The sequence below is a fragment of the Ovis canadensis genome, chromosome 1 (assembly GCF_042477335.2).
Source record: "Ovis canadensis isolate MfBH-ARS-UI-01 breed Bighorn chromosome 1, ARS-UI_OviCan_v2, whole genome shotgun sequence".
Classification (NCBI taxonomy): Eukaryota; Metazoa; Chordata; class Mammalia; order Artiodactyla; family Bovidae; genus Ovis; species Ovis canadensis.
The window spans coordinates 101,507,222-101,530,070 of NC_091245.1; the positions used below are offsets into that span (position 1 = coordinate 101,507,222).

At 43.9% G+C, this 22,849-nt stretch overlaps 1 protein-coding gene and 1 long non-coding RNA gene across 3 annotated transcripts; both read right to left on the reverse strand.

The window, feature by feature from the left end:
• Positions 1-3,277: 3,277 nt before the first annotated feature.
• LOC138447552 (uncharacterized) lies at positions 3,278-8,720 on the reverse strand. The gene is made up of 2 exons (XR_011259887.1): positions 8,626-8,720; positions 3,278-3,642 (listed from the first exon to the last, which is right to left on the reverse strand). It is a non-coding gene; the product is annotated as an uncharacterized lncRNA (long non-coding RNA).
• A 52-nt stretch (positions 8,721-8,772) lies between these two features.
• On the reverse strand, positions 8,773-16,165 carry MCL1 (MCL1 apoptosis regulator, BCL2 family member). Of its 2 annotated transcripts, XM_069603576.1 has the most exons (3): positions 12,685-16,165; positions 12,087-12,334; positions 8,773-11,552 (listed from the first exon to the last, which is right to left on the reverse strand). In XM_069603576.1, exons 1-3 carry the CDS (start codon positions 13,370-13,372, stop codon positions 11,436-11,438), a joined length of 1,053 nt encoding a protein of 350 aa, XP_069459677.1. In that variant the 5' UTR covers positions 13,373-16,165; the 3' UTR covers positions 8,773-11,435. The 2 variants fall into 2 exon arrangements, with proteins under 2 accessions (XP_069459677.1, XP_069459683.1); XM_069603582.1 differs by lacking the exon at positions 12,087-12,334 and having other exon boundaries at positions 10,039-11,552; positions 12,685-13,469.
• Positions 16,166-22,849: the final 6,684 nt, after the last annotated feature.

Sequence of the window (22,849 nt, forward strand, 5' to 3'; positions counted from 1 at the left end):
CTGAGGGGATCACAGATGTGGGGGCACCAGGGGAGTAGGACCTGAGCCAGCCCTGCAGACACTGAAGGCTGAAGGCGGAGTCCTGAGACCAAGGGAGGGTGTGGTGAAGAGCTGGGGCCCTCCCAGTGATTCCTGGAAGCTGAAGGCTGGGCGGTGGCCCCAGTTCAGCTGACTTCCCCAAAGTTCCTCCTCCCTCTTAGGGCCTCTCAGGACTGTTGCTGGGCAGGTTTGGAGTTTGGCCTTAGCCTGAGAACCAATCACAGGTGGGGAAATGCAGCCACAGCCCCTCTTAAGGCTCACCCAGCTTCAACACCTCCCTTCCCTGATAGCCCCCAGCTCCCTCACAGCCTTCAGCCTCTGACTTCTCAGGATGTGGGCTTTCATCTGGGGGGTTACCCCCTTTCCCCTTTCATTTTAAAGCTAGGATTCAGTGCAGCCCCCAAGGATTCTTTCCTCTGGTCACTGAGGTCAGAATGGGAAGGGGAGTCACTGTCAAAGTTTTCAGGAAGCGGAAGCTGACCTCAAGCACCCCCTTTTCCCGGCCTCTTTCAGGGGATTACTGTGGCCAGACACCTTTTTGCTGACCTCTGAAACCCTGTGGAGGGACTTGGGAGAGAGGAAGCTGTAACCCAAGTTCAGAGATGTGGTGCAGGGGCCCTTAGCCTTGCTGCTCTGGGGGGAATTTAGGGAAGGACTCAGAGGAACTAGACCCCTGAGAGTTGAGGTGGGGGTGGGGTGGCGATAGGAACAATCTTGATGAGCAAAAGAGAGATCAAGCGTGCAGAAGGCCAGGAGATTGTTGGGGCTTCTCATTTCTGAGTGTGCTGGGGGAAGATGACTGTGGTTCTAATCCGGGGACTTACAAGTGAACTTCTGAGGTCTCTGTTCAGCTGGCTCAGAATTCCCCCCTCCCCCCTCCCAGGTTCCCCAGGGTAATCACCCACCCAATTACCCTTCAGCCTTCAGACTAAATTTAGCTTCTAGACTTCCCCAACTGGGGGCCTCCCTGCAAGCAGGTGCTCACAGCTGCAGGGGTGGGTCTGAAGAGACCCGTACTTTTCACTGGTCCAGATTCAACCTCTGTGGTAACGAAGAGTGAAGCCCAGAGCAAGGGCCCAGGTGCTGACCCACGTGATGCCATGAGTGTCTCAGAGGGTCTTAAGAAACCGTCTCTCAAGAGCCCTTGAGGCAGGATCTAGACAGACCTGGAGAGCAGAGGGAGGAGAGTGAGAATAAAATGCAAGGAACTGTTAATCCCTTTCCAGATTCCAACCAGATCCTCTTTCATTTTCTGCTTTTCCCTTCTCCCCCGTTTTACAAATAGAGACTTCATTTGAACTTAACACCCTCCCCCACCAGAGTAAACTGAATCAGGAAAACCTCTTCTTAAAGCATGGAGAATCAGGCTAGAGATTATAATTTGGAGGTGGAGTGGGGGTGGGGGTTCCCACATTCCCACCCTCTCTCCTACCAGCATCCCTGAAATCCATCATCTCTGGTTCTGGGAGTCAGCGGGGTGGGGAAGTTAGAGCAGAGGGGGGCTTATTTGTCACAGGCAGGTGATGAAGAGATGTCAGCTATAAAGGGTGGGAGGCACCTTCTACAGGAAGTAGAAAGCCTCAGGAAAGTACCTAAGACTAAGTCTGTCAACAAGAGAGATAAACAGTTTGGGTTAACCAAACTAGACAGTACAGATCTTCAATCTGACCTCGGGCTCCTTGACCCTGGAGACTGGGGAAAACTCTAGAGGAGGGTGTTTCATGGCTGAAGTCAGACCCTAGAAAGGATTGGAGGGAGTAACACACCAAGTTAGTCCAAAACAAGGTATGCATGAGCCATAGCAGTCAGAACCTAGGGAACCAATCAGCTACGTCAGCTGAAGGGGAGGTGCAGAGATGGCTACGTACTGGAGAGACCAAAGCACTTTTTCAGTGAGCACCAGAGAGCTGTGTTTGAATGTCCTGGCAAAGAATCTCAGTATTGAAGAAATGGGTTCAATTTCAGGAAGGTTCCAGGTTGGAGTTAGGATGTATGCCTATGTGTTGTACTCCCCTGAGCCTTTCCTGAATCTTAAGAGACAGCTCTACACAACCTGGAGTGAAAAGAAACAAGGTGAGAGGCTGAGGTTACTCCTAAAAAGAAGGATGTGTGTGTCCCTGGTTTCCCTAGAATAAAAGGCCACGTGGCAAAGACCTTGCCCTTGATGGGAGGGGGCAGAGTTAATCTACCCTAGGACCAGACCCCTTCTTTCATTTCTTCCTCCCTCCCCTTGCCTTGATTCTTGGTTGCCTGACTCTTTCATGACATCCTGACTCCTTTTTAGCTCAGGCAGAGGAGAGGGCAACCTCTTTCTAAAGTACCAAAAATGTGACTTCCCTGATGGGCCAGTGGTTAAGACTCCACACTTCCAGTGTAGGGGGTGTGGGTTTGATCCCTAGTTGAGGAACAAAGATTCCACATGCTGCAAGGTGTATTAAAAAAATAAAACCAGAGTATAAATATTTCCAATTTTGCAGGCCATCAAGCTCTGCTGCAACCCTTGACTCTGCTGTTGCAGCATAAAAGCAGCCCTGCACAATTTGTAAACAAATGATCATGACTCTGTTTCCTTCAAACTGTGTCAAAGCTCAGTTGTGACTCTTTGTGACCCCATAGACTAGCCCACTGGGCTCCTCTGTCCATGGAATTATTCAGGCAAGAATACTGAAGTAGATAGCCATTCCCTTCTCCAGGCGATCTTCCCGACCCAGGGACTGAATCAGCATCTCCTGTGTCTCCTGCATTGCAGGCAGTCTTTACCGTGGGGAGCCACCAGGGAACCCCCCCAAATGTGATTTTACTCAATACTAAGGTCCTATGAGGCGTGTTTAGTCGCTCAGTCATGTTCGATTTTCTGTGACCCTTTGGACTGTAGCCTACTAGACTCCTCTTCCATGGGATTTTTCAGGCAAGAATACTAGTGAGTTGCCATTTCCTCCTCCAGGGGATCGTCTCGACCCAGGGATCAACCCTGCATCTCCTGTGTGTCCGGCATTGCAGGCAGATTCTTTATTCGCTCAACCACTGCCAAGTCACTTCAGTTGTGCCCGACCCTTTGCAGCCCCATGCACTGTGGCCCACCAGGCCCCTCTGTCCATAGGGTTCCCCAGGCAAGAATACTGGAATGGGTTGCCATTTCTTCCTCCAAGGGATCTGATCCAATCCAGGAATTGAACCCACATCTCTTAGGACTCCTGCATTGGCAGGCGGGATCTTTGCCAAGAGGGCTGTCCCAAACTTTGACACTGAAATTTTAATTGCATGTAATTTTAAAGTCACAAATTTCTCCCAACCAGTTAAAAAGGCAAAACCTGTTCTTAGCTCTCTTAAAGAATTATTTATCTTTGGCTGCGCTGGGTTTTTGTTGCTGCTCTCGGGCTTTCTCTGGTTGCGGCGAGCGGGGGCTCCTCTCCAGTTGCGGTGCAGAGGCTTCTCACTGCGAGGGCTTCTCTTGTTGGAGAGCACCGGCTCTAGGAATGCAGGCTCAGCAGTTGCAGCTCAAGGGCTCCAGGGTCTGGACTCAGTAGTTGTGGCGCACAGGCTTATTTGCTCTGAGGCATGTGGGATCCTTCCAGACCAGGGATGGAACTGGTATTCCCTGCACTGCAAGGTGGATTCTTAACCACTGGACTACCAGGGAACAACAACAACAACAAACCAGGGAAGCCCCCCATTCTTGGCTTTTGACCTACACAGAAATAGGCGATAGGGAAGATTTGGTAGGGTGCTAACCTACCCCTGGGATTTCTGCCATCTGGTTGAACTCTCACAATGCCCAGGCACAGAAAATCCTGTTTGTGTCCCCTCTGCTTCAAAATACAGCTGCAGACCCTTTTAATTTGATCTCCTATTTATTGATACCAGCTTCTTAGTGGTTTTTCCCCGGGAATTCAATGACTTGGACATGGTCAGGAGTTAGTCCTTATGGGACATTTCCCAAAATCCCTTACGTTTGTTTTAAAAGCACTTGTGTGTATTCTTTTTAAAAATTATTTATTTATGGCTGTGCTTGGTCTTTGCTGCTGCACAGGCTTCTCATTGCAGTGGCTTCTCCTGCTGCAGCTCCGAAGCTCTAGAACAGAGGCTCAGCAGTCGTGGTGCACGGGATTAGTTGCTCCACAGCATATAGGATCTTCCCAGATCAGGGATCAAACTCATGTCTCCTGCAGTGGCAGGTGGATTCTCAACCTTGGGACCACTAGGGAAGCCTTCTCTCTTTAAATCTTTGCAGTAATAAGATCGGGAAGACAAATATAGTTTACAGGGGAGAAAATTAAGCCCTGAGACCTAGTATTTTCACTTTAAAATTTAATTCCTTTGATCTGTTATTCAATTTCATTCCCACAGAGCACACACTTTATCAAAATAGTTATTGGGCTGCAGTGATCCGAACTTGGATGGGATAAACTGTTTCTGTTGTTTTCAAATGTCTTTCATGATTTTGCTGCATTTCAGGCAAATCCTGTCTAAATTTCATTTTTCAACTTAAAGTTTTGAGGAATTGATTCAAATATATTCAGTGTTTAAGCCCCATGAAATAATTAAATATACATCATCTTTGTGTAAGATACACTGTCATGCAAGCATAGGGTTATCTATTACTCACTGAGTCATGTTTTCCCCCCCAGGACAAACTTTATCAAAGTTGTGTTGATGTGTTCTGTACTTAAAAGCAACTCAGCTGCATTGCTTTTTAAAAAATAACCTACTTCTGAGATTGCTGACCAAATCCTTACTTTGTGTAAGTTTTTTTTTTTTCACTCAACAGCATTGAGTGAAATGGATTGATCATTATGGTTCATGAGGGGGAAAACAGGGTACAGAACCTCTACCCTGTTTCAGATCTGACCCCAACGACCAAGCTTTGAAAGGGGCAAAGCAGCAGGTAGCCAGCCACTCCTCTGCCATTACCAAGCTCCTCTGCAGAGCTGCTCTTCCTTAGAGCTGAAAACAAGCCACCTCATTTCAAAACATGCACACAGACAAAACCTCACGTCATTTCAACATGAAGTTGTTTCCCTGTTTCTGTTTCTCTGCTCTGCCTCATGCAGGATTTCTGAGAAATGAAAAAAGTGTCTCCTCCCCCAGTGTCAGTCTGCAGTTTTGTTTTTGGCTTAAAAAAAAAAAAAGAAAAACCACCGATGAAGAGTAGAGAGGAAAGGAGTATACAACTTGGCCATACAATATTAACCCCAAACTTTACAAAGAGAAATGCCCTTCCCATTACCCTTCAGCCCCACCTTGCCTTAGATCTGGGCTTTCATGGCCTAAGAAAATCAACAAAGCAGTGAAACAGCTGCTGCTTGCAGTAGCCCAGCTGTCCCCCCGTCCTGTTCCCACGAGTGTTTCTAAGGGAAAATCCCTACCTAACGCCCCCCACCCATTCCCAAATCTGAACACCTGGGTCATACCAGCCCTGTAGGCCTATGAAACGTGCAGCACAATTTTTGAAACCAGATTCTCCTACTAAACTGGAAAACATTGTTTTTAGGGGCCCAGAATTGAAGGCCTTTCTTAAAGTGGAAACTCATCTAATTAAGGTAGAAATCCAGCATACAGTTTTTCTTGGCTGTTTCCCAGCACACCTTGTTCCAGGATAACCTGAATAAACACAGGCATGTGACCGCAGTGGGGGTGGTGAAATTCTGAATGGAATGCAGCTTCAGCTAGCTAGGGGGCTGGGACTGAGACTTCTGGCAGTCTGTGGATTTACACAGGCAGAGAAGCCAAAACAATGAGCTCACGGGCAAGAATGCAGCCTGTGGGGAAGTCTGGGCAGTCAGAGCAAACTGGTTTTTAAGCCAGGATGGGAATAGCTGTAATTGAGTCTCCCACGGGAACAGGATTAGGGAGAGTGGCGCCGTCATTCAGTTTCTTGGGGTCCAGTTAAATGACTTTTGGGGGCTGTTATTTTCCTTTCCCTATGTGAACCTGAGTGGGTGAAGAGAGCTGGTGAATATGTGAGTGAACTAACTTAGGTGGTGCTCTTAAGACAACTTGATTCAAAGCAGGTCTACCAACGCCAGCTCCTACACCAGGATCCAGTCAGCGATGGCTATGATCCTTGGGTTTTGTGTTCAAGACTGCCACTTTTAACAAGATAGAGGAAGCAACCAAGTCTGTCTTCTTTACTTTCCAGATAAACAATCCACTCAGCTGTATGGCATTTACACCAAATTCATACTTCTAAAACCAAAGAGACCTCTCTTTTCTTTTTCTGCCAGTGTTCTCCAATACTTCTACATAAGGCCCTAAATGGAAGTGACAGAAGAGAGCCTGTATTCACTGCCATGCAGGGTGAAGGGGAAGGGAGGCAGGGAGGGAAGATGAAATGAGTAAAAAAATTATCTACAAATCTCCTTTCACAGCCTCCACTAGAGGTTCTTTCCCTGTTCTACACTTCTGTGCACGTTTTCTATTCCAATTTCCAATGTTCCCTGCCTGTCCCAGCCCTTGTTTCACTATATATATATTTTACAATACCTTTAAGCACCATGTGCACTGTACTCTTAATTCCTTTTGTCTGTTATCACTTTGACTAGATTGTGAACTTTACCACTGTGCTACAGTTGCTTTCTTTCCATGGATTTGTTATGCATGAATTCTTCAGATGTATGTCCTAAGAACAAGGACATTCTCTTACATAACCACAATTAAAACACTCAAGAAATTTAACATTGATCAGTACTACCTAACATATTGCTTACATTAAAATTTCTCCAATTGTTCAAGTCCTTTATAGCTTTTTTCCCCTCATCCAGGACCCAAAGTTCACCGTGCATTTACCTGTGAAGTTTCCAGTGTTCCCCAGGTGTTTTATTTTTTTCACTCTGTATATAAAAGGTTACATCTACTTGCCCCCAACCTCCCAATCCTTCAGTTTTTATTGAGGGGAAGAATTAGTTTTCCTAACTCCAGCATCCTAAAGTAGGCAGTGCCCAGTAAGCAGTCCCCCTGCCAGGTGATGGACAAATCTCAAACATCTGGCTGCCTTGAGCTCATTAAATGTTTCAGTTCCAAAACAAAAAGTCCCAATTCATTGCAGTATTGAAATATTCTTAGCAAGGTAACCTAATCCCTAACCAAGGGATGAGGAAGAGAAGGTAAACTGGTAAAAATACAGAAACCCAATGGGAGAAACAAGCCATGGAAATAGATACTTGGAAAGGGTAAAATCCATAGCAGTACTCTTGGCTCACACATTTCACAATAGCCAAGAATTATTTTTCTATACAGGTACAGAAATGAACTGCCAGAGATACCAGGTATAGCTGGGAACAAAAGCCTGCCATACTTTTTTTCCCCTTCACAAGAATTACCAGTTAAAGAACATGAAATTCCAAGAGTTCTGTTACATCTGCCTGGAGGCAGATTCCCAACCCCCATCCTTCCACATACTTCACATAACTAAGATAACACTGTAACAACTTTGAAACTAAAGGAGGAGAGTCAAGCTTTCAAATCTTGAAACTGAGAAGCCTTTGAACAGTGTGGGAGGGTTCCAGAAGATAAAGTTCTATAATCACTGAACAAGTAGGGCCAAAAAGAACTAGGATAAATTAAGACTGACTCAGCTGATCATCTTGAACTCCAGGAATTAATGGTCTGTGCTCTGGGCATTTGGCTGGAGCCAGGCTACACACCAGTTGGCAAGTTATTACACTTTAAACTTTTATAAAACCCTCCAGCTGTCACAACTGCTTTAAGAACAGTGTTCTGAAACAGTACGAAGAGCTGGTACTCAAGTCACAAAACAGGAACTGAAAGAACAAGCCTAGTGGTGTTTAAATGAGTAAGTGTTGACTGACTCCCTCAGTGACTCATATTACTGGTTACCATTTGACCCAAGTTTATAAGGTGTTCAACTAAGGAATATTGCCACAGAAATAGCTTCCAATAGCAACAGAGCAAAGGGAGAAACAGTATTGTTCAGCAGAACCTGACACTGATCGTGATTCGAGCTCTCATGTCCTTTGCTAATTCTCCCTGCACACCTCTGTATGAGTTCAGTTGTAAAAAAGTTTTCTTCATAAACTACCATCTTCTGGCAGTTAGGCTTCAGAAAGAGGAGCTGCCAGTTGTACGTAACACGAAATGGGGGAAGCACAGAATCCGGTTTGCACGATTAGTATTTTGTGGTCAGGGCTTAAAACCAAAATGCAAACTCCATATTTGCACATTTCCATGGTGACTCCACTCTCTTTCAAGGTAACTGAAATAAAGACAGGACAGTGCTTCTGAAGTTGACTTGCTAATTCACACCTCCTTTTTGGGAGGAAATGGGAAAAGTACTGAAACATTAGTACCAACCACCTTATCAAAATTCCTAACTTTGGATGTTAATTCTTCTAGCTCCTTCAATCATCTCAAAAGGTTGAGTGAGATAGAGTGATACAATAACCGCTATTACGAACCTCCTTACTTTCAAGTTATACCAACATCTGGTGGTTAAAAGAAACCAGGACAGGGTATTGATTTTTGTATTAAAATGTACAGAAACTGCTCCAAAGTACAACAGTAATACATGTAATTAAGAGCCCAACACCTCTAGTTTGAATGAAAGGAGTTATTCTAAAGGGAACTGACCTTCACTCTAAGGCAAAACAGCTTTATGGAGCTTTGGCTGGTTAATTCACCTAGACTGTACTTATTTGCTCAGCTGACTTCCCTCAGATGCTTGCCTAAGAGGGGGAAGGAAAACAAGCATTGATTAGAAAACACCCACACCACACCTTGTATTTGAATAAAATATTTATTTTCTTCTTCTCAGGAAAAACAGGAAGTTAGGGAAACACACTACATTTTATAGCCCACATTAGTTTGTTGGTCCTAACCTTTCTTGGCACAGCTGTCAACAGCATTAGCTGTTTTAACCAGAACCAAGGTGTTCACCCCCAACAGAATGTACAGACAACACTAAAGGACTGCAGGATTTTCCCTGAGAGAAGCATCAGACAGAAGCTGCTGAGAGCCATCTTTCCAAGCAGCCCCTCCCTTTCCATTGTGGAGGATTTGCCTGCACATATGTAGTCAGCACTTACAACATATGCCTCTTCTCCCTACAGAAGCACTCACCTTGCCCCAAACCACTTGGGCTCCCTAAACCCTCATCGCCAGCTGCTGACCAAAATATCAATTTTAGATCCTCCTTTACATTTCAGCACTCACACCTAGTAAAGTGGAAATGGGGCGCCTAAATTCCATCAGTTTACATCTCTGTGCTTATTTCCACAACTGGCTATGGGGAGACAGGCCTTTCAGTCACCTTAACTAGATCTTAAGATTAATTAACTATATAAAGTGCTTTTAGGTCCTTAGAGATAGACATGATATAAATAAATGGTTTCTGATCAACAATGATAAATACACAGATAAAAAAATAGCTCTAGCTAGATGACCTTAAGGCTTAGAGATGGGCAGGCAGGGCAATTGTTCCCTTATTACATTCTTCGTCATGTCTATTTTCGTCTGGAGTCCACAAACTAAAGGTCACATTCAGAGGCTCAAGTTTTCAAATGATCCTGGTTCCACTGTAGTTTTCTTCGGTTTACTAGTAACTTTTATATAACTTTGAGGTTTAACAAAAGAGCCCATCAATTTTAAGTGAGCATATTCAAATGCAAAGGTACCTAGAGAAAATCACCTAAGAAGTTGTCCCCTTCTCTGAAAACCCCTAAGGGGACTTTTGAAAATTTCTCCCCAGAGTTAAGCAACACCCAGTAAGATACTAGTACAAGAAGGGACTCTTCTCACCTCATGACTGTTACTGTCAGCATCCACTGTACTGCCATCTCCTAAGATAAAATTAAAAAATGAGGAAGGTCGGTGGACTCCGTGGGCAGTCACTTAGGTTCCTAATGCCAAAAACTAAAAGGGCTAATAAGAGTTCAGGAATGGCAAGGTAAATTTGTAGGGACTAATATAAATATGTGAAGAGGGAGCAGAATAAGCAGCAAATATTTTAAGGAAAGAGAGGAAATAAAGTTCAAGAATCATTAATAAAAATGAAATAACTATTTGTTTTATTCACAGGCTAGGCTTAGACCTTCGTTTTAACAAGCAAGCCTAATAATAGCACCATGGTTAGACTATAGCTTGCTTTGCCAAGCCATTATTGTACAATTTATAAAGCAAATAGGGGGTCAAGTGTCTCTCATCCACCTGATGTGATCTTTTTATACATATTCCTTACAAATCCCATTTTGAACAGCTGAAAATCTTTTAGCAAAAGCTTTGAAGATGAGCTCATGAACTCAGTTTAAATTGCACCAGTTAAATTAGGTCAAATGGAAGGAACTCAAAATAAGTAGCTGCCCAATCAGAGCTCATCATCTGAAAGTCATCAGCCTGTGTGTTCCACCCCCCAAAATAAACCTTAAAACAGTGACTCAATTATTGAAAACCCAGGTGTAACAAAGTGAAAGGATTAATTTCCATTAATTTCTCAGTCCCAGGTTAAAAAAACCCCAAACAGCAGTTTAAGAAATACTTACCCAAATCAAGATAGGAAAATTAAAGCCTGCATAGTTATCAGAATTGTTGTACTACACCAAGTTGCATACAATTACATCAGCTGGTTCTGTATACAATCTAGTATTGACTAGAACAAAGATTAGAATAGAAAAGCTGTTAAGAAATAGGTTAACTATAGAAACAGAATTTAAGGGTATGAAAAAATGAAAGTAAAATTTTGTTTTATCTCCTTTTTGATTAATACTAATTTCCAAAAATATAAACCAATTTCCCCAAACAAATTTCAAAATTGAACATTCCAAATTTGTAATTCTATTCAAATTTTCAGTATTCTTGGCCATGACATTAGGCAAATAAGAATCCCTCAAAGTAGAACAGGTATAAACATCCTGAGCATTTGGTCTATTGAAGAATCCCACTTGGGAAAGCTACAGAGGAAAAAGCTTCAGTTCACACTCTGCTGTACAGTACTGAGGCTTCTTGTCATAGTTTTATTACTTGCAGCTTAAACTTTACATATGCCACTGGCGTTGTTAGTGCTTCTATTTTAACACTATAGAAGTTTATGAATTCAGTGGGCATATCTATGACTAGCCTGTCCACTGGCCAATTTCCTGTTTTAGGAGAGGTTAAGTCTCTCCACTCTACTGTCTTCACTAAAACGTCCATCTCCATAGCTTCCCAAAGGTTGCCTGTTGCTGAAATGGAACTCAGCTTCTTTCAGATACTGACTCTTCAAGGGAAATCACTTTTCTCATATGTTTATTACTGTTAGCCACAATCCTCCTATCACTTGGTTTTATCCATCGCTAGGTGATGGCCTGCACAGCCTGACGTCCAACTTCATAAACACGTGTGAATCCACGGTGGTGATTTTGGTGGCTGTTTTCGTGGCTGAAGAATCAATTATTGCACTTAAAAGGCTATCTTATTAGATATGCCAAACCAGCTCCTACTCCGGCAACACCTGCAAAAGCCAGCAGCACATTTCTGATGCCGCCTTCTAGGTCCTCTACATGGAAGAACTCCACAAACCCATCCTAGAAAACGAAAAAGAAAAGCATATTTTCAAGCACAGGCTCCTACTGACTTAAAAACACTACTTACAAGGAAAAGATGAATTAAAATATCTAAGATTTCCCTCCAAACCTAATGACGAACCAATTATTTACCCCCAACTCTGCAAAGGAGACACATTATGCAATTAAAGGGAGGTGGGGCCCGCTCAAGAATGTATTAACTACCACCCCCAAGGGATTCTTCTTTCATTTCTTCATAATCTAAATTAACTGGGGTGAGGAGTAACCAGCTGAATAATAAAATACCCGAAGCAAAAGACTTAAACAATAAAACAGCCTAAGAAAATCAGGATTTTTGATGCAACAGTTCAAGACACACCCACCATCCTTACGGGCCAACTACTTAAATCAACACCATGCAACCAGAGGTCCACAATCAGAGCCTTGAAAACTAAGCTGTGCATCTTAAAAAACCTTTAGATATCCTCCTTCTCTTATAAAATCCTTCATCCATTTCCACTCCAAGTCCCCTACTCGACCTTAAATGAAACTTACCCAGCCTCTTTGTTTGACTATCCAGTCTCGTTTTGACCTTACGAGAACATCTGTGATGCTTTCTGCTAGTGGTTCGATGCAGCTTTCTTGATTTATACTCTTCAAGTGTTTGGCCACAAAGGCACCAAAAGAAATAAGAGTCACAATCCTGCCCCAGTTTGTTACTCCGTCACTGAAAACATGAACCATCACTCGAGACAAAGACTTGACATCGTCTTCGTTTTTGATGTCCAGTTTCCGAAGCATGCCTGAGAGGAAGAAAACCACGCAGGTTCCCACGGTTGCTTTTGTCTACACCAGGGCACGATTCGCCTGCCCACCCACGGCGAGGGAAATTGCTATTCGGGCTCTACAGCAAGCACTCTGGGCGATCCCACTTGAAAACTGACATCCCACCCTTTCCGGGCTTTGAACAGAGCTGCCATTTCCAGAAGAATTAAGTGGGCGGAAACAATGACTCACGGCCAGAATATTCGGGTTTCAGAAATAGAAGAGTCCTTTCAATACAGACTCGTTTCTGTTTCCACCCACCGAAGATGGGTGAGTCCAGAGAGCTGGGGAAAAAAGGCAGCAAGACTTCCAGGACTAACCCCCTTACCTTGGAAAGCCGTCTCGTGGTTGCGCTGCACCCCATCCCCGACTCTGCGCAGGGTCTCCAACGCCTTCCGGCTGGTGGCCCCAGACCCGCCCAGGGGCTTCGCGTCCTTGGTGCCGGTTGCTTGCTCCAGGAGGTACTGAGAGATAATCTCCAGGGACTGCCGATATAACTCGTCCTCCTCCTCCTCTGATGGGGGCGGCGTCGAGGGCAGCGAGCCGTCCGAGCCTGGACTGTTGTTACTGGCTTCTCCGACCATCAAAGGTAAAGGCCGGACGGCAGGCCGCTTCCCGAGAGGGTCTGGCTCGCACCCGTCCAGCTCCTCTTCGGGCGACATGATGGCGTCGGAGATCGGGGATTCCATCTCTTCAGGCGGCGACGCGAGGCGTGTGGGCGCGAAGAACAGCAGTCTGGTGGGGGTCGCGGTGACGTCGGGGCCCTCGGCGCCAATGGGCGAGGGCCGCGCGACCCTCCGGGCGTCGGGCGCAAGAGTGGCCGGGGGGCTCGGGCCGGCGCTTCCGCCAATCACCGTGCCGGCTTCCCCTCCCCCTACCTCTCGCCGCGCCGTGGCCTCCTTCCCCGCAGCCAAAAGCCGCCCCCCCGGAGAGGAAGCGCCGCTGCCCTGTCCTAACTCGGCTCCCCCACAGTAGAGGTTCAGTCCGATTACTGCGTTTCTCTTGAGGCCGAACATCGCGAACCGCTGCCTCTGCTGCTGCCGCCTGAGAAAACTGGAGGCTGAGCCCGATTCCTAACTTGAAGAGAGCGGAAGTAAGCTCTGAGAGAGGCGCTCCGAGATCACGGTTTTAGGGCGAGTCCTACGCAATGGCGTCAGCAGCTCTTAAAAAAAAACACTTTATCTGCATCCCGTAAATGGGGAAGGCAGCGAAAGCTTCCGGCGGTTGCGCACGGCACCTAACCGGCGGGGTCAAGGCAGGGGCGGGGCCTGGGGCAGGGCGGGGTTTCCGGCTCCCCGGAGCCTCTCGCGGCGGGTTACGCAAAAACGGCGGCTCCGGCGCCTGAGCTGGTGGGCCTGCGCTCTGGCTTCGCGCCCACCTGGGCCTCCTATTAATGGCTCTCTCTGTGCTTCCCTAAGCCGTGATATGCGAACCGCTGCTGTTGTTTTTGTGCAAGAGATTTTTTCCCCCCATTCCCAAAGCCTTAACGATAGAGTCACTCAGACTTTGAGGAAAAGGGATGAGTAAATTCTGCTAATATGGGGAACAACAGTCTTAGATAATATGGATTAAATAAGAAGGCACTGTTGGGAGCGTCTATAGTTATTTTGCACATCCTCAGCTCCTTGGAAATGGGGAGGCTCAATGGACTGCCCTATTGTTCCGTCGCTCAGTCGTGTCCTACTCTTGGCGACCCCATGGACTGCAGCAAGCCAGGCCTCCCTGTCCTACACCATCTCCCTGAGCTTGCCCAATCTCATGTCCATTGAGTGGGTGATGCCATCCAACCATCTCCTCCTCTGTCATTCCCTTCTCCTGCCTTTAGTCTTCCCCAGCATCAGGGTCTTTTTTAATGACTCGGCTCTTCATCTCAGGTGGCCAAAGTATTGGAGCTTCAGCATCAGCATCCTTCCAGTGAATATTCAGGGATGATTTCCTTTAGGATTGACTGATTTGATCTCCCTGCAGTTCAGGGGACACCAGATTTGAACACTACAGTTCAAAAGCATCAATTCTTCTGTGCTCAGCCTTCTTTACGGTCCCACTCTCACATCCATACATCCAAATGACTACTGGAAAAACTATAGCCTTGACTAGACAGACCTTTGTTGGCAAAGTAATGTCTCTGCTTTTGAATATACTGTCTAGGTTTGTCATAGCTTTTCCTCCAAGGAACAAGCATCTTTTAAATTCATGGCTGCAGTCACCATCTGCAGTGATTTTGGAGCCCATGAAAATAAAGTCTGTTACTGTTTCCATTGTTTCCCCATCTATTTGCCATGAAGTGATGGGACTGGATGCCATGATCTTAGTTTTTTGTATTTTGAGTTTTAAGCCAGCTTTTTCACTCTCCTCTTTCAACTTCATCAAAAGCCTCCTTAGTTTCTCTTCACTTTCTGCAATAAGGATGGTGTCATCTGTATATCTGAGGTTATTGATACTTGTTCCAGCAATCCTGATTCCAGCTGATGCTTTATCCAGCCTAGCATGTCTCATGATGTATTCTCATATAAGTTAAACAAGCTGAGGACCGCCCTATAGAATCACTTTATGTAAACTGACAAAACAAAACTGTTCTGCTCCAGCTAAATTTTATTTCTGTCTCCCCATTTGCTTTCTCCCATTCCGCATCTCTATACTCTGGTGCTATTTACCTACAAGCCTTGGTCTGTCAACACCTCCTCTAAGACATTTGACTCTAGGGGTAAACTCCTTGAGGACAAGGATCCTGATACATACCATATGTATGAATTAACATTTATTGAAGCAACTTCTTTTTGTTAAAGGACCTGTAAAAATAATAGCTAAAATTCAAGAGCAAAATATTTGAGGGACATAAGCAGGAAAGGTGAGCAGGCTTCCTGTTTCTGAAACTATCTGTTTAGTAAGAAAATAGGACATTCATAACACACAATTATGTATTTGGGCAAGGCCTAAAATCAGGGGGATTTATAATATGTGGTAGAGAGGATGGAGAGAAACATCTTGTGGTTATAGTGAATAAGATTTAGTTTCTCTACTTAAGGAGCTTCCAATCTTGTACAGCAACTAACCATAATGTGAGATGGAATTTATGCTTTATAGGAGGCATCAACAGCTTAATATTGGAGTTGAGTGGTTGGAAAATTTGCTTTGGGCTAGGCAACAGAGAGGAAGAAGACATGGAAGTATTTTCTGATCTGCTTTCTAGAATGCAGTTTTAGATGAAGGGGAGAGTGGTTGAGCAAATTTGTATGCTCAATGATGTGGTGGGAAGTAGGAGGGAGGTTCAGAAGGTAGGGGCCATACATATATCTGTGGCCAATTTATGTTGATACACTGCGGAAACCAACACAATATTGTAAAGCAATTATCCTCCAATTAAAAATGAATTTAAAAAATTTTGTGAAAGCTTTTTCTTCAGAGGCTAAAAAAGGAAATGCATTGCAGGTGTCACCTTAATTATAGCTAGAAATCTCAAGTGCTCAGTAATCTGATTGTATTTGCTTAATCAATTCAGTCTCCTGTGATCCAAGATGACTATTGCACATCCTCTCTTATGTCCTTAAGCCTCCTGTATTCTTTCCTCCTTTCCTCACTCTCAGTTGTTAACTTACTTCACTGAGAAAATGGAAGCAGTCACAAGAGATAAACTTTAATTCTTACCACCAGGTCTGCTTATTTACTCCTATTTCCATTCTGTTTGCCATCACTATGGTTAAAATGATTGAAATTTCTCAGCTATCTCAGATCAACTGCTTGTGCACTGGATCCCATCTTCTTTGCCTCCCCAAATACTTGAAGTTATCCCCTGTATCAATTCTCTCTGTATATTGAATAATTCCATCACCAAACAAACAAACTTGATGTTCTCCCTCACATCTTTAGAAAGACTTCCCAGAACCTAAATTCTCTTTTTTTTGGTTGCACTGCATAGCATGCAAGATCTTAGTTCCCTGACCAGGGATTGAACCTGTGCCCCCTGCAGTGGAAGCTTGAATTCTTAACCACTGGGCCGCCAAGGAAGTCCCTAGAACCTAAATTCTTGATGTTCCCCTGTGTAGCAAAAACCTTCAACTTCCTATATTTTCTCTCTTGAACCCGCCCCAACCAAGCTTTCATTCCAACTACTCCACGGAAACTATTCTTGTCAATGTCAGCAATGACCTTCACATGGCCAAACTCCAATTGTTGATTTGGAGTCCTCATTTTACTCAACTTAGCAGTATTTAATATGTACTTAATCATTCCCTTCTTGAAACATTTTCTTCATGTGATTTTTTAGGCACCATAGTCTCCTGGTGTTCCTTCTTCTGCTAGTTACTCTTCAGTTTTTTTCACCTTTTCCACTGGCAATCCGCTTGGATACCTTGTTTTCTTTTGAAACCCTAGCTATGCCTGACCCATGGCAAACACCCCGTTGTTGAATGGATAAATATGAATGTTTATTAATATGGGATATACAAAGGCTAGAAAAGCAGGATGGGGTCATATTATTGAGGACTTTGAAAACCAGTTGAAAAGCTTAGACCTTTTCTAGGCAGTTGGGGACCTCTAAGAACTAGAGTGGGCTCCCCTGGTGGTTCAGTGGTAAAGAACCTGCCTGCCAACGCAGAAGTGGATTCGATCCCTGGGTTAGGAAGATCCCCTGGAGAAGGAAAAGGTAACTCACTCCAGTATTCCTGCCTGGGAAATCTATGGACAGAGGCGCCTGGTGGGCTACAGTTCATGTGGTCACAAAGAGTTGGATATGATTTCGCAACTAAATAACAACAACAAGAACTACATTACCATGATATTAAGCTCTAATTTAGGTTCATTACTCAAATTGTTGGTTTTAGAATGGATGCAGAGAGAAAGGATTGGAAGTAACTAAATTAGGAGGCTACTGCAATACGATAGGCAAGAATTAATGGTGACCTGAACTCAGGTAGTGGTTGTGGAAATGGAAAAAATAACATGACATTGTGGAGGCAGTCTATGGGGCTTGATGACTAAGAGGATGAAACAACACAGTGTGACATTATCATGAAATAGGCATCCATATTATACAAGATCAACAGGCAGACCACCTTCCAGACTGCTCTGGATGGCCCTAGAGAAGCACTACTCTAACCAGTGGGGGGAAGGGTTACACAGCTCAGAGGCAAGGAGTCAGCATGTTTCCAGCATGTCCAGGAGGGCTTGTCCTCGGGGAATTTTAGTTCAGTTAGAAGATCTCTGCTTCCCCAGTGACTCAGCTGGCAAAGAACCTGCCTAGCAAGAGACACGAGTTGATCCCCTGGAGAAGGAAATGGCAACCTGCTCCAGTATTCTTGCTGGAAAATTCCATGGACAGAGGAGGCTGGTGGGCTACAGACCATGGGGTTGCAAAGAATCGGACATGACTGAGTGAGCAAGCACACACACACATCAAGAACGGCTCTTGTTCTTTAGTTCAGTTCAGTCGCTTAGTCGTGTCCGACTCTTTGCGACCCCATGAATCGCAGCACGCCAGGCCTCCCTGTCCATCACCAACTCCCAGAGTTCACTCAAACTCACGTCCATCGAGTCAGTGATGCCATCCAGCCATCTCATCCTCTGTCGTCCCCTTCTCCTCCTGCCCTCAATCCCTCCCAGCATCAGGGTCTTTTCCAATGAGTCAATTCTTCGCATGAGGTGGCCAAAGTACTGGAGTTTCAGCTTTAGCATCATTCCTTCCAAAGAAACCCCAGGGCTGATCTCTTTCAGAATGGACTGGTTGGATCTCCTTGCAGTCCAAGGGACTCTTGTTCTTAGGATAGTTATATTGGCCACAGTTCTTAACGGGAAAAGCATTGTTGACATCCTGACTATGCCATTCTTTCTTGTAGGCGTGTACTGAATCCTTTGAAATGTCCCCAAACTGTGAGCACATTTCCTCTTTAAAATGAGGCTTTGTTTCAGAGAATTCATTTACATCATTTCTTTCAAAATAGAAAAAGAAAAGTCTTAGTATAACATCTAAGATGTACGCTACTAGCTTTGTTCTCCAGTCCTTGGGGCCTGAAATTGGCATACTTCATGTTGGCTTATGCTTGTGCTCAGACTCAGTTGTGTCTGATTCTTTGCAACCCCATGGACTACAGCCCGCCAGGCTCCTCTGTCCATGGATTTCTTCCAGCATGGATCCTGGAGTAGGGTGCCATTTCCTCCTCCAGGGGATCTTCCTGGCTCAGGGATGGAATCCACGTCTCTTGTTTCCTGCATTGGCAGGCAGATTCTTTGCCACTAGCGCCACTTGGGAAGCCCCTCATGTTGCCTTCTCCCTTTCTAATTAGAAAACCCTTGCTCTTATTCTTACTGTCTCTCTTAATTACTCTTTTATTCCTCAGCCTAGTAAAGCAACATTTTGTCTTTATTTTGTTTGGAGGCCCTATATATAACTCAAGTTTGGGAAGACTCTCTACTCGGCTGTTAGAAATTTCTAGAATTCCTAGAGCCTCTTGTTCTCTCTTTAAATCGAGTCTAATCTTTTGCTTTTAAGCTATTTCTAAGGCCTCTTCATATCATACTTTATCACATGACCCTCTAATTTTTGAAGGTTGAAAACCTGGGTGCTAATCAAACAGAATTACATCCCCCAAGACAATCTCATGACTCTCTGGTGGACTTATCTGAAAATGCTCTAACATGATATTAAAAGATCATATAGTCATCTTATTTCTAAAATGCACATAACTTTCCCTAAACCTTCCCCCATAAATAATCTCTAAAGATCATTGTTGATTACACACTTAAAAGGTTGATCTCATGTTTTTAATGTCAAAATCATTAATTGAACTTCTTTGACATTTTCTATACTTCTTACTGAATATTGTATTCTTTCATACTGTGCCTTTAGTATCAGTATCTCCCTACCTTGCCATCCTTCACACTTAATCCAGCATCTTTGCCTGTAAAATCATAATTTCAGGCCCTAGTCTCCACAGGTAACACTAGCATAGATTAGGGTTCAGTAGCCCTTCAGGTGTGACAGACATTGCTGTTTGCCTTATCCAATATTCATTCTTATTCCTTTCGAACAAACCCAGAGTCGGCATGGTGGTTCCATATGATCAGGAACTTATATTCCTTCTATTATGCTGTTCTGCTATCTTCAAACATACTTTTCTACCTCATGGTCCAAGATGGCTAGCTTTACACATGCTATTTGCATTCTAACCAGCAGGAAGTAGAAAAGGGTAGGCAAAGGGTACCTAGCTTTCTTTAATGACACTTCCCTGAAGTTGTGTATCTTTTTTGTTAACATCCTGTTAGCTCAAAACTCTTGCTTCCCTGATGGCTCAGTGGTAAAGAGTCCGTTTGCAATGCAAGAGATGCAGGAGACATGGGTTCGATTCTTGGGTCAGGAAAATACCCTGCAGAAGGAAAAGGCAACCCACTGCAGGACTCTTGTCTGAAAAACCCCATGGACAGAGGAGCCTGGAGGGCTACACTCCAAAGGGTCTGCAAGAGTCAGATAGGACTGAGAGACTGAGCGCAGGCACACACCACTAGAGATTAGTTACATGGTCTCCTACCTGCAAGAGTCTTTATTCTAAGACTACAGTCTTTATTCTGAGTGTCTGTATACCCAGCTAAAAACTGGGAATTCTGCTGCTGTAGAAGAAAGGAAGCATAACTAGCCGTCTCTTTCACTCTGTGTAAAACCATAGGGAGAAAATTGTAAAATTCTATCGAAATACATTAAAGAAAACCGAACAGAGACACAAATCATGTTCACATACAGGAAGACTCATAATTGTAAAAATGTCAGTTCTCCTTCAAACTGATGTATAGGTTGGATGTAGTTCCAAATAAGGAAATGGATAAATTGATTCCAAAACTTACTTGGAAGACCAAAGGGCCAAGACTAGCTGAGATGCTCTTGAGAAAAACAACAGTGAGGAGCAGTAAACTTGAAAGGGGTAGTAAACTTGGTTTATATTTCAATTTTAATTTTTCTCATTTTGGCCTGAGATATAGAACTCAGACTTCTCCTCTGTGAAGTCTGACAATGGAGTCTGCTATTGTTCAATTTTCTGTGAAACTCTGTAATAACAAAAAATAGAAACAATCTATGTCCCAACAACAGAATGGTTAAACTGTTATACATTCGTATTATGGGACCCTTACTATAGCAGCTACAAAGAGTGAGATAGCTTTGTATGTACATATATGAAAAAATGCCTGAATTATAGTGAAAAAAGATATAGAGTAACACAAACCATCTGGTACTGTGTATGTTTGAAAAATCCTATACAACTACATATTTCTAAATGTATATATACATGTAAATAGGCAGAAAAAAATTTGGAAGGATGTGTAACTAAAGGACCAGGATTTGAGAAACAATCAAGGAAGACTGCCTTTGTAGTTTTTCTGAATGAAGATTTTAATCTCTATTATTTACAAGTTTTATAATGCAAATGTATTCATATATTATTTATAAAACAACTCTATTTGATTCCCAACATTACACCCCTAGGCTTTAACTAGTTTTAATGAGTCAACGGTGTGATAGGGTTCACACTGAAGAAAATCTGAGAGGACCTAGGCTCTCTCACAGTCCACGTCTACAGCCAGGAGGTGAGGATTTATTTCTTCTTGCCTCAGTCAGGTCACATCTGGACCAAACTGAGAGACGCATACTGACACCATTGGAACTCATCCAGAAAGTAGTCAGGGAGATGCCAGAAGTCCATTCCAGGTCAAAGAGCAATAACTGAAGGAAGGGAGAATGTTTAGACTAGTGAAATGAGATCTATAGAGAAGTTGTCCTCACATACTTGAAGAGTTTTAAGAGGGTGAAGATAGTAGTAAATTCTGAGACACTGGATTATTCAAGAAAAAAACTAAATGATCACTTGGCAGAGTGCTGCGGAAAAGACTAATTCAGGAGGAATTAGAACTAGTTGATCCTCAAGGTCCCAAATGACTTTGAGTCTATTTTAAAATTCCCTTGGTCTCAGCCAGATTTACCAAACCCCAAGTCCCTAAAACTCCCTTCTTTTGAGTAGCTTTACTGTGGAGATGATCTTAGCCTTTCAAAAGCACTTCAGACTACAAACTGGAAGGAATAATCTCATTCCATGAGTGCCAATTAAATGTCTCATAGAATAACTACAAATATGATAGTTGGAATGTTTAACAAGTACCAATTGAAGGGATGTAATAAAAATTAAAGTTCAATTCTGTAGTAGCAGAACATACTCATGATTTAGAAATATTTGAACAAACTAATTAGTCTTCATTATAGGTGAGCGCGTATCCCCACACCGGCCCCCCCCTACCCCTGCCACAGTTAGGACCAATACAGCTGGCAAGCTGGCTTTGTGGAAGGGCAGTAGTTGGCCTTTCCTCTACTTCCTAGAGGCTGACACTGACACCTCCGGAAGGGAGCGGAAGAAAGTGGGAGGAAAGTTCTTGGTGGCTTCATGCTCTCATGCTGACATTGGAAGCCGACTGTCTCCTGGGCATTTGTGTGGATCCATCAGAGGATTTCCTGCTGGGCCCTCCAAAGGCAGTATCAGCTTCCCTGAAGTTAAGTGACATGACACAACGTGTTTCTACGGCCGCCACTCCCTCTCTTATCCTTTTGTTTTCCAGAGGTCCATTCTACACAGAACCTTTTGTTAAGAGTCCCACTATGTTTCCAGGAGTTCTCTTGAGCAGGATTGAAACTGGCTCCATACTCGGTTCCCAGGATTCATGTATATTTGACCCTTTGTCAGAAGGGGGTGCAGTTACTTCCGAAATGTATCTCTGTTACCTCAGACTCCCTTGTTAGCCAACTTTTGCCTTGAAATTCCTCTCCCGTGAGTCATACACAGTCTAACGATGACCTCTTACCCAGGAACAAACATCAGATGCTTCAGTGAAAAGAGGGGAGTACTGCCTACACCTTCTCCCCCAGATTGGATATGACTCACGACAGGGTCCTAGCTCTCTCAAAAGAAATCTCCCCTGTAAACCCTATCTTCACTTTTTATACTCTTTAAATGGATAAGAAAGTTCAAGAATTGTGGAGCTGGTCCTTGGTAATTTCCTTTAAACTTCTGCACTTCTGTCTGGTGTCACCCTTTGAAATTCCATATCTATTATATCTTGGTACCCCAGCTGAAACATCCAATTAAAATCTTAAGTGCAAAACACAATCTCCTTTATCAGTCCTGCTTTACATCCTTCCCTATTCCCTTTGAGTCTGTGTGATTTAGTCATACTTCACAGACCAAGTCATACGGTTGTCATCAACTTGGTCAGACATGGTTTGATTATACTTCCCTTTAGTGATATATAAAAAAAAAAGCAAGCTAACGTCTAGGGTCCACTACAATGACCCCACTGCCCTTGAGAGGGAAAGCTCAGGACTCCCTCTTGGCTCCAAACCTAGTTCTCAATGAAGGTATGCATAGGACATGTGCTCTGGGTTGGGATGGGGGTGGTAGGCTGCCATGGACTCTGGAGTCTGTAATTATCAAATGACCTTAAATAAATTACCTTTTCTGCGTTTC